The 14,308-nt window shown below is 46.0% G+C and overlaps 1 protein-coding gene across 1 annotated transcript in view; it reads right to left on the bottom strand.

The window, feature by feature from the left end:
* Positions 1-10,568, bottom strand: part of BSN (bassoon presynaptic cytomatrix protein) — a 515,952-nt gene extending 505,384 nt beyond the window's left edge. Inside the window, exon 1 of the mRNA XM_090022461.1 lies at positions 10,288-10,568. Within this exon, the coding sequence (XP_089878587.1) occupies positions 10,288-10,472 (185 nt within the window). The 5' untranslated portion in view covers positions 10,473-10,568. The remainder of the gene's footprint in view (positions 1-10,287) is intronic.
* Between the last annotated feature and the right edge of the window lie 3,740 nt (positions 10,569-14,308).

The following is a 14,308-nucleotide window of genomic DNA, read 5'->3' as shown; positions in this document are numbered from 1 at the left end:
ACAGAGCCAGTCAAATATAAGGGAGGCTGAATTAGACATATACCTACAGCAGGGGTGGGCAATTATTTCAGCTGGAGGTCCACTTAATGAGTTTTGGTGACCTGTCGAGGACCACAAAGGTAGCTCTGCACCTTGACAGGTGCCCTGATCACTGCCTTGGCACTGGAAGTCCCACTGCTAAACCCTGACCTTTGCCACCAGAAGTCCCTCCCCTTGCACCCAGAAATACTTCTTTGGAAAGGGGGTTTGCCATCTTGGAACCAGAAAAAAGTAATATACTAAAAATATATATCAAACATCTACAATAAAATATTTTCATTTAAAAAAATATTTTGTCCTGATTTGCATGCATTTACATTGTGTGTATAGAGGTGATTGCATAATAGCTCAAAATGAAGTCTTACTCTTGTATATTATGGAGGAGGGTGGAGGGGTGTGGTGGGGGTGTAGGTGGATGTGTATGTGAGGTGTTGGTGTGTATGGATGTCCGTGTGGGGTTTGTGGGGAGTGGGAGGGTATGGGTGTGTGTGTGTGCATATGTGGAGTGTGAGGGGTATGGGTGAATGTGTTTGTGGGCATGTGTGAGTTGGTGTGGGGCATGTGGGGCCTGTGTGTGTGTGTACAGGTAGGGTTTGTGGGGGGGTATTTGTGGGGAGCTGTGGAGTGTGTGGAAGAGGATGGTGGCTGAGGGAGAGTGGGTGCATGCGAGGACCCCCCCCCCCAATCACACATGCTCCCCCACTGTGCACAGCCCCTGCCACCAGCGGCAGCAGTAGGCAGTGGGGCCTCAGGGTGCTCATGGCCCACAGCAGGTGGAGGCCCCCAGAGGTGCACAGTCCTGGTGAGCCCTAGGACAGCATGTGGCCGGGCCACCAGCACTCCCACCCAATTGCCATTTTGCTTCCATGCACTGCCGTGCCCCACCAGCTGTCACCACTTCCCCCCCCTGCCACCACTGCCACTTGGCCCCCCAGTCCACCTGCTGCTGCCTCTGCTTCCCTACTCACAGGACTGGGCCATCCAATGGTTGAGGGTACAAGTGCAGTGTGCACTGCCTCCACAGGAATGAGTGGGTCTTGACCCCATGCAAGCCCAGGACCAGGCCAGTTGTAGTGAATGTGCAGGCACCTGCCCACAGGCCATATTTTGCTTGCCCCTGACCTAGAGGATTTTACAACCCAGTCACTCTTTTATAGGCCATCAGCTATTTAAAGTAGTTGTCAATATTCTCTCATCTCTCAAATAACTGAAAGAGTTTGTGAGCTTGGACCATCCACAAATACTCACAGGCACCATCAGATTCCAAAACACAAGAACAGACACTCTATTCGCTGTACAAGAACCATTTTCATAATGCAGCCTCAACCATTGGCGTGCTGGTCCTCAGTATCTTGCTCTGTAGCAACAATACAAGTCTCTTTGACTTCGACATGCTTGACCAGATGAAAAGAAGATCAGAAATTTTAAAACAGACTGAAACTGAAAATCTCAAAGACTATGCGGAGGCTGTATTATGGCCTCGGACAGTATTCCCTATGGCCTCCAAGAAGCTGCTAAATCCCAACCTAAGCAAATCCTCAGTATAAAAAGACCATTTCATTAACTGAGTACCTAGTGAAGCATTCTGTTCTATCCCTAGCCATTTAAATATCTAGGATTTGGAGATACACAGAGCATTTTAGTACTGACACATCCAGGAGTATTCTGTTGTTGGACATGTAGCCCATGAGCTTGGACAGCTACAGAGTCACAGAAACTGAGCATGAGCAATAGCAGCCACAGCCCTAACCATGTAAGCATGTGGACATATAGTGGACTTAAATGCCTGAAAAAGGAGTTTTGAGGCCAGCACTACCATGAGAACCACCAAAAACACCAATAAGGACTGTGGTTTAACTATCCTCTTCAGGCAGATGGGAGTGTCCATTAAAAATAGACAAACTAATAAATGCAAGGGTAAGACTTCTCACTAAGACTGGGGAAATCTGTCCCAGAGCCAAAGCCAGAGACTCTCAAAAAGCAACAGCTGCGAGTCTATGTTCAATCACTTCTAGAACATACTATGACACCCAAAACATGAGGCTAATAGAAAAAAATTAGACCAAGTTATTAAAATAACAATACAATGGTAAAAATTGCAATTACTGTGACTTTTTTCACATTTGAACTTAAACAAGCAAGACAACTAATACTTGTGCTTGCTGCTGAATAATGAGATGCTTCCAACTTGTTCACTTTTGTCTTCTTTAAATTGAGATAAAAATATATACCTAGAATTAATGCATTTCCTGACTTTCTTTAGGCTGCCTTCAATCTGTTTTTCCAACGCTATCCCAAATATGTGCTTATATTTACTTGGGCTTCTGATGAAACCAGATCATTATTAGCTAGTACAGAGTAGCTGCTTGCACCCAGAAGCACAAGCATTGGTCTTCATGTGTTTAATACAGTTCATCCATTTTGGATGTTGCCAAAATAGGGAAGAGGTGGCAAGTATTGCTGAGGTTGAAGCAACCTGGTAATTTTTTGGAAAGTAAAAGAGAATAGCTTTTCTACTCCTAGAGAATGATTGATATTACCAGAGACAAGAAATAAACTACAGGGATGGGCAAATGTTCAAGGTTCCTGATATTCATGCGTTCACAAAGCAGAATGTTTCTTTTTTGTTCCTCTGCAAGCATGCTTCACACAAAAATCTTTATCATGTTAATATATGTGCAAATGTGCATCCCTCTTCTATTGACAATGATCTATAAATACAACCACCTCATTTTAAATATGGAGATACAGAAGGGAAAATCCAATAACAGGAAAAAACACTGCTATTTAGTCAAAGTTTCATAGAGAATAGGGTCAGAAAAGAGCATTATGATTATCTAGTCTAACATGTAACATGTAACATGTAACAGGGGCCACAACTTCTGGCTGAAGCCAAGTATTTCTTTCAAAAGGAGGACAGGTCTTTAAATAAGAACTTCAAATGGCAAAGAACCCACCATATCCTTGGATAAAGTCTATTAAAGTAATGTTCCAACAATGAATTAAACTCACTATTAAAACCTTGTACTTCACTTCCCATTTGAATTTATCTATCTTCACCTTTGAGCCACTGCAATTTATTTTGCCTTCATTAGCTACATTAGGGGTGTAGGCTGTAGCTGTGTTGGTCTAAGGACATAGGCAAACAAGGCTCTTCAGGCAAATCTGATACCTTTTATTAGACCAACTTAAATAGTTGGAAAAAATTTTAGCAAGCTTTTGTGTTCAAAAACCCTTCGTCAGGCTGAGGAAGTCTCTGCAGTTGGTGTGTGCTCTTCCTGGATGGAATAAATAGTAAAGAAGCCAGAGGCTGGTATGCATGCAAGACAGGCAGTCAGTGAAGATGTAAATTGAGGAGTCAGTGGGTGAAACAGACTGGGTGCAGGGGAAAGAGAAAAAGGGGACGAATGTAGCAGTTAAATAGTGGAGCAGTACCTGGGAAGTCAGAAGTCAGGCAGGTTATAATGTGTCATAAATCCAATGTCTATATTTAGTCCATGATTTTTTGTATCCAGGAGGAGCCTTAGCTACATTAGAGATGTTTACTATCAAATATCTTCTCCCATGATAGATATTTATAAAACTTTACTTACAGATCTAGTCACCCCTTAATCTTGTTTAATAAGCAAGATTAAAAAAAAAAAAAAAACTTATTAAGTCTCACTGCATGGCAGGTTTTTTCAGACCTCAAATCTTTCTTGTGGCTATTTTCTGAACCCTCTCCAATGTTTCAGTACCTTTTATAAATTATAAAAAACAAAAGCAGACAATTTCAGTGCTGTGCACAATGGTAACATCACCCTATTCCTATTCAGAACTTCCCTGCTTATACGTCATAAGATTCATTAGCCTCATCTGCCATAGCATTGCACTTGGAATTAATGTTCAGATGGCTATATACTGAAAACACTTGAATTCTTCCATAGCTTTTATTTCTCATAACACAGTCCTTCATCCTGTGCGTGGCCTAAACATTTTATTTCTACCCATACAACCTTGCATTTGCCCACATTAAAACATAAATGACTATACATTAGTGCAAGCTTATCAAAGCTAAAGATTAAATCTGAATAAACTTCCATTTCAAAAGAGAAGATCATCTCTCCCAACCAGCTGGATTTGTTTTTACTACTCTGCAAATTTAGTTTGCGTTCTGTGAAAGATCCCAAAGAACCAAGAAGTTACTCAACCCTGCAGCTCCAAGAATGATATATAGCATTCACTCCTAATTTGCAATACCATAATACCTACTCACAAATACATGGGAAGACAAGAATTAGTGCACTCAGGGATTCCATTTAGCCAAGAAGTCAGAAGGAGAATTCTGTTTCTCTTTACATCCCAAAATAACACTTGCCCAGCCATGCAAGTGCATGTTCAGTTAGCTACACAGTCAACAATCCAATTCCTTATGTATTGTGGACACAAGCATCCATATGGCTACAGAGGATGTGCAGTAGCCTGTGCTCTGGCCAGGCAAGTATGGGCTACTGTATATACATAAGTAGGTGAGCACGAGTCCCATATCTGCACCAGGATGAAAAAGCCTAAGTCTAGTTAAGGGGTCAAGGAAAAGAGCCCTCTTGTGTTTCAGCCCAGCAGACTAATGGGTTAGGCACTCACCCTGGAAGCTGGAGACTCTAAGTTTAGGCTCCTCAGAACCTAGAGTGGGTTTAAAGCTAAATTTCCCACTTCCCACCACAGTGTTCTAAGAGGTGAAGGAAGGTGGCATCACCACGCTCCTTCCCCCAAGCTGTGCAGTACATGTGCAGCAAGCTCTCGGAACAAACTGGCTTGTCAGCAGGGCATCTACTGGAGCTTGCGCCAGCACAATTCCAGAGCCCATGAGGCGAACACCACCACCACTCACCCACTATTTTCCCCCTACAATGGAATCAGGCAACAGGCAAAAGGGCAAGCAGCAATGGCATTCACCATGCTGATAAACCAGTGAGTTCAGAAAGCTCACTGCACAGCTGAAGAGGGTGTGCCCACATGCACCCTCCATACTTCCCCCAAGATCCTCTGAAACACCAGGTGATAGGTTAAGCATTAAACAGTCCCCAGTCCACCCATCCTCTTGAAGCTGGGTCACTAAGCAGCCAAGAAAGGGACTGATGTGAGACCTGAGGAAGAAAATAAGCTAGGCAGCATGTGGTCAGCGAAACAACTGCTGCCCTAGAAGGCTTCTAGCTTAGCCCCTGGCTTCCTGTGGGCTAGGAGCTTCCATAATACCCTCCATCCACCTTATCCAACAACTATTAAATGCAAGATGTAGTGGCTCAGCTTTAAAAGCTTCACTCCCTGACTGCTCAGTAGCAACAAGTTTTTGCCAACCTACAGTTTTATGACTTACACTTACCCAGGTACACGTGTATGAAGTGTGTACCTGCGTGGCCAGAGTGCAACCTACTCAGCATGCACACTAGTAGTGCAGACAGGTAAGCATATAGAAAAAATTGCAAACTATGCGAGTGACATTTTTGGCTGGGTGCCATTTGAGCACAAAGTGAAACAGGACTTTGCTATTAAACCGTGCAAGTGTCGTGGCTTTTGCAAATGTTAGTTTGCGAAGTTTCCTTCAGTCTACCTTCACCACCTTTTCCTGTCTTTTGAAATTAGCTTTGTTCTTAATCTTCTCAAACTGCTACAACTAACAAATGTATATGTGCCAAATTCACACCAATATAAACAATATCAGAACTGAATTTCAAATTTTATTCAATGCACTGTCTTTATGTACTGTTTACATGGACTTCCCCAGCCAAGCTAGACTCCAACCTTCACACTCTGCTAGGACTAGTCTTTCATTTCCTAAACAATTTACTGCTTTACAATTTCTTACAATGTTCTGAAAGGAGAAAAATCATTAAGTGATTTGATACAAAGCAACCAACACAATATCTGCAAATAAAAGGCCCAGTCCTACAAAGCCTTGTTGTTTTAGGATTACTCCTTTTGAACAAATGGAGCAACTCATGCAAAGATCACTCATACGGGTTACTGCTCAGTTCTATAAATCTTTATTCACATGAGTAATCTGTCCTTAGTTTCATTGAGCTATTGAGACTCCTTGAATTTACAAAAGACCCCAGTGATTATACGTTTGAGAGTGTGGATCTAGTTGGAACCTTTAAAATGCTTAACTAAACACCAAAAAGCATTCTGCAGCAAGGGCTGGAGGGAATGGCAGAAGGAGCCAGGGAGGAAAGAAAGAAATTGATTGCATGTGTTGAGCAGGGTGCCAGATAGAGACCCAAACCACTCACCTCACTGCCAAATCCACAGTTACCCATTGCCTACAGCAAATCGATCGGTGGCAGTCATGGGGGTGTGGCAGCAGTTGCAGTAAAGCAGGTGGTAGAGTCTTCTCTAAATTTAGGAAATGCAGCCAAGGGCAACATTCAGTGGCACGGAGCAACAGAAAGGCAGCAAGGAAAGTCACCGGACAGCCCACCGTGGGGCTGAGCCGCATTACTTAGGCTTACCCTTTATATGAAGTTACCTGCCCTTGGTTTATAACATCAGGTAATTTCGAGAGAATACGGATAGATCACCCAAATCTTTAGGGAACTCTATTTCGCTAGCTTTGTCTTTTTGGATCTCCCAATTGCCATTCCATCAGTTTTACACAGATGGATGTTTTCCATTTACCACACTAGACTGGTTTTGATAGATCTATTATAATATATATTTTACAAGTACGTTCCTGCATTTCACAAATATTATTTAAAAGTGTTGAGCAGAAAGTAGTCCTCCTCCAAAAGCTTTATCATTAAGAACCATAAATATTATCCCTGCTCCCTACTTCCCTACCATATAACTTCTATACCTTAATACAAATTAGCAATTAAAAAACTGCATGTGGCACTAGAAAGCAAGGCACAGTGGACTGCAAGGCTTTGCAGTGAAGCTGGTAAGAATACAACATGTTATGGAGTTGCACTGGGGGATTCAAACTGTGTGTAGGTTCAACCTAGAGTGGCCTGGATTTGCAGCGGAGTGTTGCACTCCTATTTCTCCTCTCATTTATCTGAGAGAAGCTGCACTCTGAGGAACATTGGGTTTGTTAGAGTGAAATCCCTCTCTCTCCTTTAGCATCCCCAAGTACAAACCCCAATTTCTATTCATCCTCCTAAAATGCAACAATTCATCCCACATCTCTTAACATCTCAGTTCCACCCCAAGGTGAGCTAATAGAACAAGCAGCCATGGTACATAAAAACAAAAATAAGGTGGAGGTGAGGGATGCTGGAAGACAGAAGAGAGTCTGGCGCTATGCAGGCAGTTGAGAAACCCAGTGCATCTTCTCGAGCACCACAGCTCACCATCCTCATTTCCCAAACTGCATCACAACTTCCAGGCCCTTGCATCTGTCATTTATATTTACCATTTTTTCCTCAAAGAAGGCAGCCCTTTTGGACAAACACAGATAAGAGGGGAAAGGATGTAGTCAGGCATGTTTTATGTCCTGCCCTATTCAACACGATTGAACAGAACACTGTCACAAAATGGGGTGTTTTTCAAAATCAACATTTGTAATAGGATGTCAGATTCCAGAAAAAAATTCTGTTATCAAAACAACAACAAAACTAAATCTCAGTTTTTCTGAACTTGTTCAAGATCAGAAGAAAAACAGATGCTGAAATACCAGAATTTCCCATGGGATGATAACTTTATTTTCTCTTTTGCAGCAACAAAGGGGAACTTAGAAACAGATTTCACACTGGTGGCTTTTCACTAGAAAGAGAATGGTGCTTCTGCATCAAAGCATCAGTATTTAAAGAGCTTTGCAATACTGCTCCACCACACACCATAGCAGCAGTGTAATAGGAAACCCTCAGTACACTGATGCCTCAGCACATAGGTACTTGGTTTTCTATGGTGACACTGCTGGAGAATCTAGGCAGCGGCACCAGAGGAACCTTACAAGAAACAATGCCTTCAGAGGAAAGTAAATGAGCTCTCACTCCCCAAGCCACCAAAGCAACCTGCTAAATTAAAATGTCTTTCCAAAGCTCTGCTCACTGCCCTCAAAGCTAGATTATTCTGCCATCTCCCACCATGAAAACATCCCTACCTGACATCTCCACAATCTGCCTAAAATATCCTCTAGTGCTCAGCCTGCCCAACCCACCCCTTGGTTCACCAACCATATTTACTTCTGAGCTGGGCTCTGCACAAGATCAGAAAATTGAAATAATTGGCACATCTGAGCAGTTCTATTGGTTCATTCTGAAGTAAATCAATTAGGTTGTCCCAAATAGTTTGCTGTGTATTTAATTTAAAAAATTTCAAGAGCAGCCTATGTCCAAGATGTTACCACACAGAAAGACTGAACATGATGTATAAGGAACCTATCTTTGCTTAAACAGAGTAACTTGAAGAAAACAGGGAACAGTTTAAAAAAGGAACATTTTAACTAATTCCTCTGCAAATTTGAATACATATTTGCTAAGAAAATTCACTTGTTGAAGAACTGAGTCAAATTTTGACACTGCATTCAACCATGAAACTCTAAAATAAGAAGATTATTAGTTCTGCTTTAGGTGCAAATTTCAGTGTGATCTTAACTATTAAGAACATCCTATTTTAATTTCTAACCAGAATTCCTTATTTTCTGTACTCCAAATAAAGCAACAGGCACCACTGCTACTTCTTTTAAAATGTGTTACCTGCATATGTCATTTTAACAGATCACACACCCCACATGCTGTAGGCAAACTACACAATGACAAAGTATACTGCATTTCATTGTAACTTTGTTTCTCACATAAGCTTTTCTCATACATATTAAATATATGTATGTTTTAGGCTTGGCTAGCTTAATAAAATGCTTTCAATCTTATTCCAAAATATAATCCCAAAACATTTCACTTTTGTTTTGTATTTAACACTGTATATATCCCAAAAAAGATTTACATTGGTTATTTCCCTATATAGGTGTACATCGTTTAGGTTACATAACCACTTTTTTGTTCCAAGTCACAAATCAGATACAGTTAGGGTAGCCATATTCGGGGTACATGTTCCTATATTGTACAAATGAATTACTGCCACTGGTGTTCTACAGTCTAGCAGTACTATAAAGTGATGAAAGAAAGCTAGACATAGACAATAAACATGAGAATGATTTTTCTGCCTCACTCTCCATCCTGACACCAGACTGGATCCCATCACTCCTAGCTTCCTTACACTCACAGATGCCCTTGGCCTTCTCTGCTAGCTCTCCACCCACATCAGGCCAGTTCTCCTGCCTTTTCTTCTAGTCCCCCCCCGCATCTACAACGTACCTCTCTGCTCTCTCCCGAAACTTCTGCCAAGGCCGTGTACCTCATTCTATTGAGCACATGGCATCATTCACATTCTTTCCTAGCTCCTACTCTGTCACATGCGTCTAACCCACAAATATAGGCTGCTCCCTACCCACTCCCTTACACCTCTTCATCTCTCCAGCTGCCCCCTATTCTCCCCTGCCAAGCTCCCCACCCTGTTCCCTACAGGTTGCACTCCTGCCACTCCCCAGGTTTCTAACAGCTGCACCTACCTTCTCCCCAGTTTCCCCCTCAATGCCCTTTCCCTGCATATAGATGGTACCATGCTACCTCCTCTCTTTCTGCTGTATACAATCTGCATTTCCATCTTCTCCTCTAAACATTTCCTCCCCTGCACCTGCTCTTCCCTGGCCTCTGCACCATACTGCCTCCCTTCAGGTAGCACCCAGATCTCTCCTAGCCGCTGCCCCTGCATGCAGACTGTACTCCTGCCTTCACCCCATTTCTCCACCCCACACATGGTCAGCACGCAGGCTTCCCCCTTCCTTCTCACATTCTCCGAGCAGGCTTCACACCATCATCTCCCCTTACACCTCTGCCAGGTGTGGCTGGGGGAGGGGGCTGTACTCTTCTACCTCATCCCAGGCAGCCCCCAACGCACCCCTACATCTCCTGCAACACCCTCCTCAGCACAGGCAGCTTCCAGGGCCGCTTCCCCGGCAGGCTGCGCCCCCGCTCCCCACCCCCTGCAACGACGGGTGCAGACTGTGCTTCGCTTTCCCCAGGAGCCCCACGCAGGCGCCTCTCTCCCCAGCCCCGGCCCCCAGGCATGCCGCGGCCGAGCGAACCTCCGCTCCGGCCCCGCGCGGCCGCCCCTCTCGCAGCGCCCCCTGCAGGCTGCCGCCGCCTCCAGCCCTGCCCCCCGCGGCCGCTCCCCGGCCCCTTCCCGCCGCCGCGGGCCGAGCGGGCTCACCTGCCGGCGGGCGCCGGAGCAGCGGGGCCCAGGGCCGGCGCCCTGCCCGGGAGCTGTCCGCCGCTGCCGGGTGCTGAAGGCGGCTTGGCGGCGGCGGCGGCGGGCGGCAGGGGGGAGCCGGCGGCGGGGCCGGGCGGCAGCTGCCCCTCGGCCCCCCCTCCCTCCAGGCTGGCCTCGTTGCCCATGGCGGGGGGGCGCGGCGCGCGGGACGGGATCGCTCAGCGCAGCGCCGCCTCCGCCGCCGCCATCAGCCCAGCTCCACCATCTCCGCCTGCCGCCGCACGGCGCATGCGCCAGCCGCGCACGAGCCTGACGCCCGCCCTCAAAGAGCGCGCCTGGGATACGCGCGCGACCGAGCCAATGAGCAGAAGAGGCGGGCTCGGTCCCGCCCCCAGAGGGCACGTGAGCGGCCCGGCCAACTGTGGGTGGCGCGCTGCCGATCACCGCAAGTGTGCGCAGAGCCCCGCCAATGGCAACGTCGGGCTGGAGCGTCCCGCCGAGTCGCTGTCGCTGGCCAATAGGAAGCGTCCCCCGCTATCCCGCCCGGAGGCGGCGCCCACCTGCTCCTCCGGCCCCTCCCAGCGCCCGTGGTGCCCGCAGCCTCCCTGGGCCTGCGCTAGCGGGTGCGGCCGGGCTGGCCTGGGAGGGCGCCCGGCTCCCGGCAGCGCCGCGGCCTTGGCCAGTGAAGGGCCCGCAGTGAGGAGGCCCCTCCCCCACGACCATGACGATGCCGACGTTTGCGCAGAGCTCGGCCCGTGAAGACCACACCGCCACCGCCGCCCTGCCCGTACAGCCGGCACGGGGGGTCTGCGCCACCCCGTCACCCTCCAGCGCGCGCACCAGGGTTCCCGTCCAGCGCTGACATCGCAGGCAGCTTGACCAACAGGAGACGGGGCTCGCTCCGTGTACCTTTTAATGGGATCCATGACTACTTCATCCCTGCTTGAAGGATGTAACGAGAACCAGTATCGCCCTAATCCTTCCACTGGCATACATCCTCCTGAGCTCCTCCTTCCCAGCCGAAGCCTGTTCCCTGCACAGTTAATGGAACAATACCCCTTCTTGTCACTTCCTCCCACTGATCTAGAGTAAGAATCTAGGTTTGGCAACCGTTGATCCTTCCAGATTGTGGGGTATGCGTGAGAGGCCACCCAGACCTTCACTGCATGTGCCTAGGCGGGAGTTTTGGAGGAGTGGATCCTGCCCAGACCTCCCATCCCCCATTTAGGCCACTGAGACAGAACCCAAAGGCCAGGCTGGGTCCAGACAGCTGGTGCCTCCATGGCTGTAGTTCAGGAGTGGGCAAAATGCAGCCCACCAGAGCAGTTTATCTGGTCCACGGGGCCCCTAAAAATTTAGAAAATTAATATTTATCTGCCCTTGGCTGCCTGTCATGCGGCCCTCGATGGCTTGCCAAAACTCAGTAAGCGGCCTCCACCCAAAATAATTGTCCTCCCCTGCTGTAGTTGTATAAGCATTCAGGAATTGAGGCTGGGTGTCCTGTGACAGACAAGGATTCTACCACTGAACCACAGGGGACTCCAAATAATTTAGAAATACTTTGAAAACTCCCACTGGAGAGGACACATTCAGGAGGTTATTGCCAGCCTGTGACCTTGCGGTCATCAGTGCTACAGGTGACTCTAGTTTTGAACCCTGTTAAAGAGTCATTAGAACATATGATGCATTTTGTTTTCTTTCATGTTACATTATATAAATAGCATTAGTAATGCCATCATTTTCATTCATTGTAAAGGATTTAATTAAGGCAAGATATAACTTAGTCCTGACACTTAAATCCAGAAAGGTTGTGTAGACCAAACCTCACTTTCCCTCTTTATGTACATGGTTAGTTAATACAAACCTGTACCCAACTAATCCCACCCTGTGTGCATATATATTTCCTTCCAATGGGAGTCCATACCAGCCCCAACTTCAGCATGCTTGCAGTACCACTAATGAGAGCCCATAGCTTCATGGTTTTGTTTAACCCTGAAGCCAAGTATACCTTGGACTGCAAAGTGGGAGCCAGGCAAGGGTCGTTTTGCCTCCACCCTCATAAGCTTGAGCCTAAGAGAATTTGCTAGACTGGTTCCCCACCCCTCACAGCTTATGATTTCCACATTCAAGCAGCATTCAAGGAGAAAGATCCTGTTGAGCTTATAACTAATATCCTCAGTTGGACCATAGTCCAGCCACTCAGCATGATATCAGAGATCATGATCAGTGTGTAGGCCTAGTGGTTAAAATAAGAATATGTTTTTCTTTGTACAGTGAGTACTTATTATATGGAGAAAGTGAGACCCAGTGAAAACAAAACCCAGTAGTGACATTGTCATCTTTTTCAAAGGAAGAGCACACTAAATACTAAATATATATTTGTAAACTCTGTTGTCTATTATAATCATTATTTCTCTAAATTCTTTTCTTGCTCTTAAATATAGAACTATATTGTAACTGTCACCAGATGCAGCCAATAGTACTAACTGGTAGCAACTGCCAGAAGTCACCATAAATTGCCAGAAGTCAACCAAATTTCCTCTTAACCTCCTTCAGTTCCCAAGAGACTGGACAGGTTTGTTTCCTGTCTGCCAGCAGGAGCCAGAGCTCCAGCTCTGATCAGTTAATGTTTTTAAAAGAACAGTCCATTTCAGTCAACCAGACCCTGCCCCTCTTCACAGAGAGCTCTCTCAGAACACTTTCTCTCTGGGCCAAGCTGTCATACATACCCCAGCCCAACCTAGTTAGTAGGATACTGTTTTCTTCCCTCAACCTCAGGTGGTAAGCACAACTGCCGGCCACCCACCACCATTTCCCCAGCAAGTATACTCAAGGAGGATTTCACTGATCTTCCCAGGATGAATGCATTTTGAAAAGTTCCCTTCAGTGGTACAGTGGGATTACAGAAGCAGTTGGCATAGCTACAAGAATGAGTGCAAGTGCCCAAATTACAATAGTAGGAGGCAGTTATTAGCATATCCAATGCAGTTTGTGTCCAGGTGACTACATTCCTTCATTAGGACTTGGAAGATTCTCTGTAAAGCACAAAAATCCTTTTCTCATTCAGATTGAGAGCAAGACTTCTACAGTCATATCTAACTTCCAAGAAACATCCACAGATGCCACCAAATCCTAGCATCTGACATCCCTGTCCAGTAATTGTCACCAATGAGCTCAATCAGCAGCTATTGACCTAAAGTAGGAATCCCTGGGTAGTTGTGGCCTGTGCCAGCCAGGAGGGCAGATTGGTTGGAATAGACTTCCTGGTTTTTACATCTATGAAAATCTCACCAGCTGCCAGAACTGCCACCCAGCGTTCCAAAACACTACCAACTGGTACAGCTGCCAGTAACTGCCATTAGCTGTCATTGACTATGTTCACTGCCAGCAGCTGTCAGTAACTCAGTGTATTTTAGCGACTGCCATTAACTGCTACTAGTTACTGTTGATTACACAGGCTGCCATCAGACACCAGTAAGTACCATTAGGTTTCATCATCACAAATCACTAGTGATTGCCATTAATTGCTTGTAAGTCTTAGTAGTTGAGATTACCATCTACTGCAGGGGTAGGCAACATTTTTTGGCCGGAGTGCCAAAAAACACCACAATGCCTACCTTGGAAGGTTCCAGAGTGCCAGCATGCCAGAAAAACAAAATGAGGGCAGGAGGTACATGGCAGGATGCCCTGCTTGTGCCCCTTGCTCCCCCACCCAAAGCCCCTGCCTCTTGCCCCCCCCAGCCCTGCTGTCCCTTGCCCCCCACCCGAAGTCAGAATCTCCTAACAGATTAAACAGTTACTTCATGCAGTTCTACTTATCTCAAAGAAAAAGCAATGCTTATTGGTTTAGAATAGAAAATGAGAGATACACATGATAGATGTTATGCAAATTATAAAAGGACTAGGGTACTAAGTTTAGTGAACAAGTTACATTTTAGAAAGCCTATATGCTGAAACTGATTTCTGTAGTTTCAAGAGCTCTCTGGCAGCCTTGTTGCATCTCTCACGAGGTTTGTGGTGG

The sequence above is a fragment of the Crocodylus siamensis genome, chromosome 11, assembly GCF_052110815.1.
Source record: "Crocodylus siamensis isolate JL-2025a chromosome 11, ASM5211081v1, whole genome shotgun sequence".
Classification (NCBI taxonomy): Eukaryota; Metazoa; Chordata; order Crocodylia; family Crocodylidae; genus Crocodylus; species Crocodylus siamensis.
This window is presented reverse-complemented; position numbering and strand designations above follow the sequence as displayed.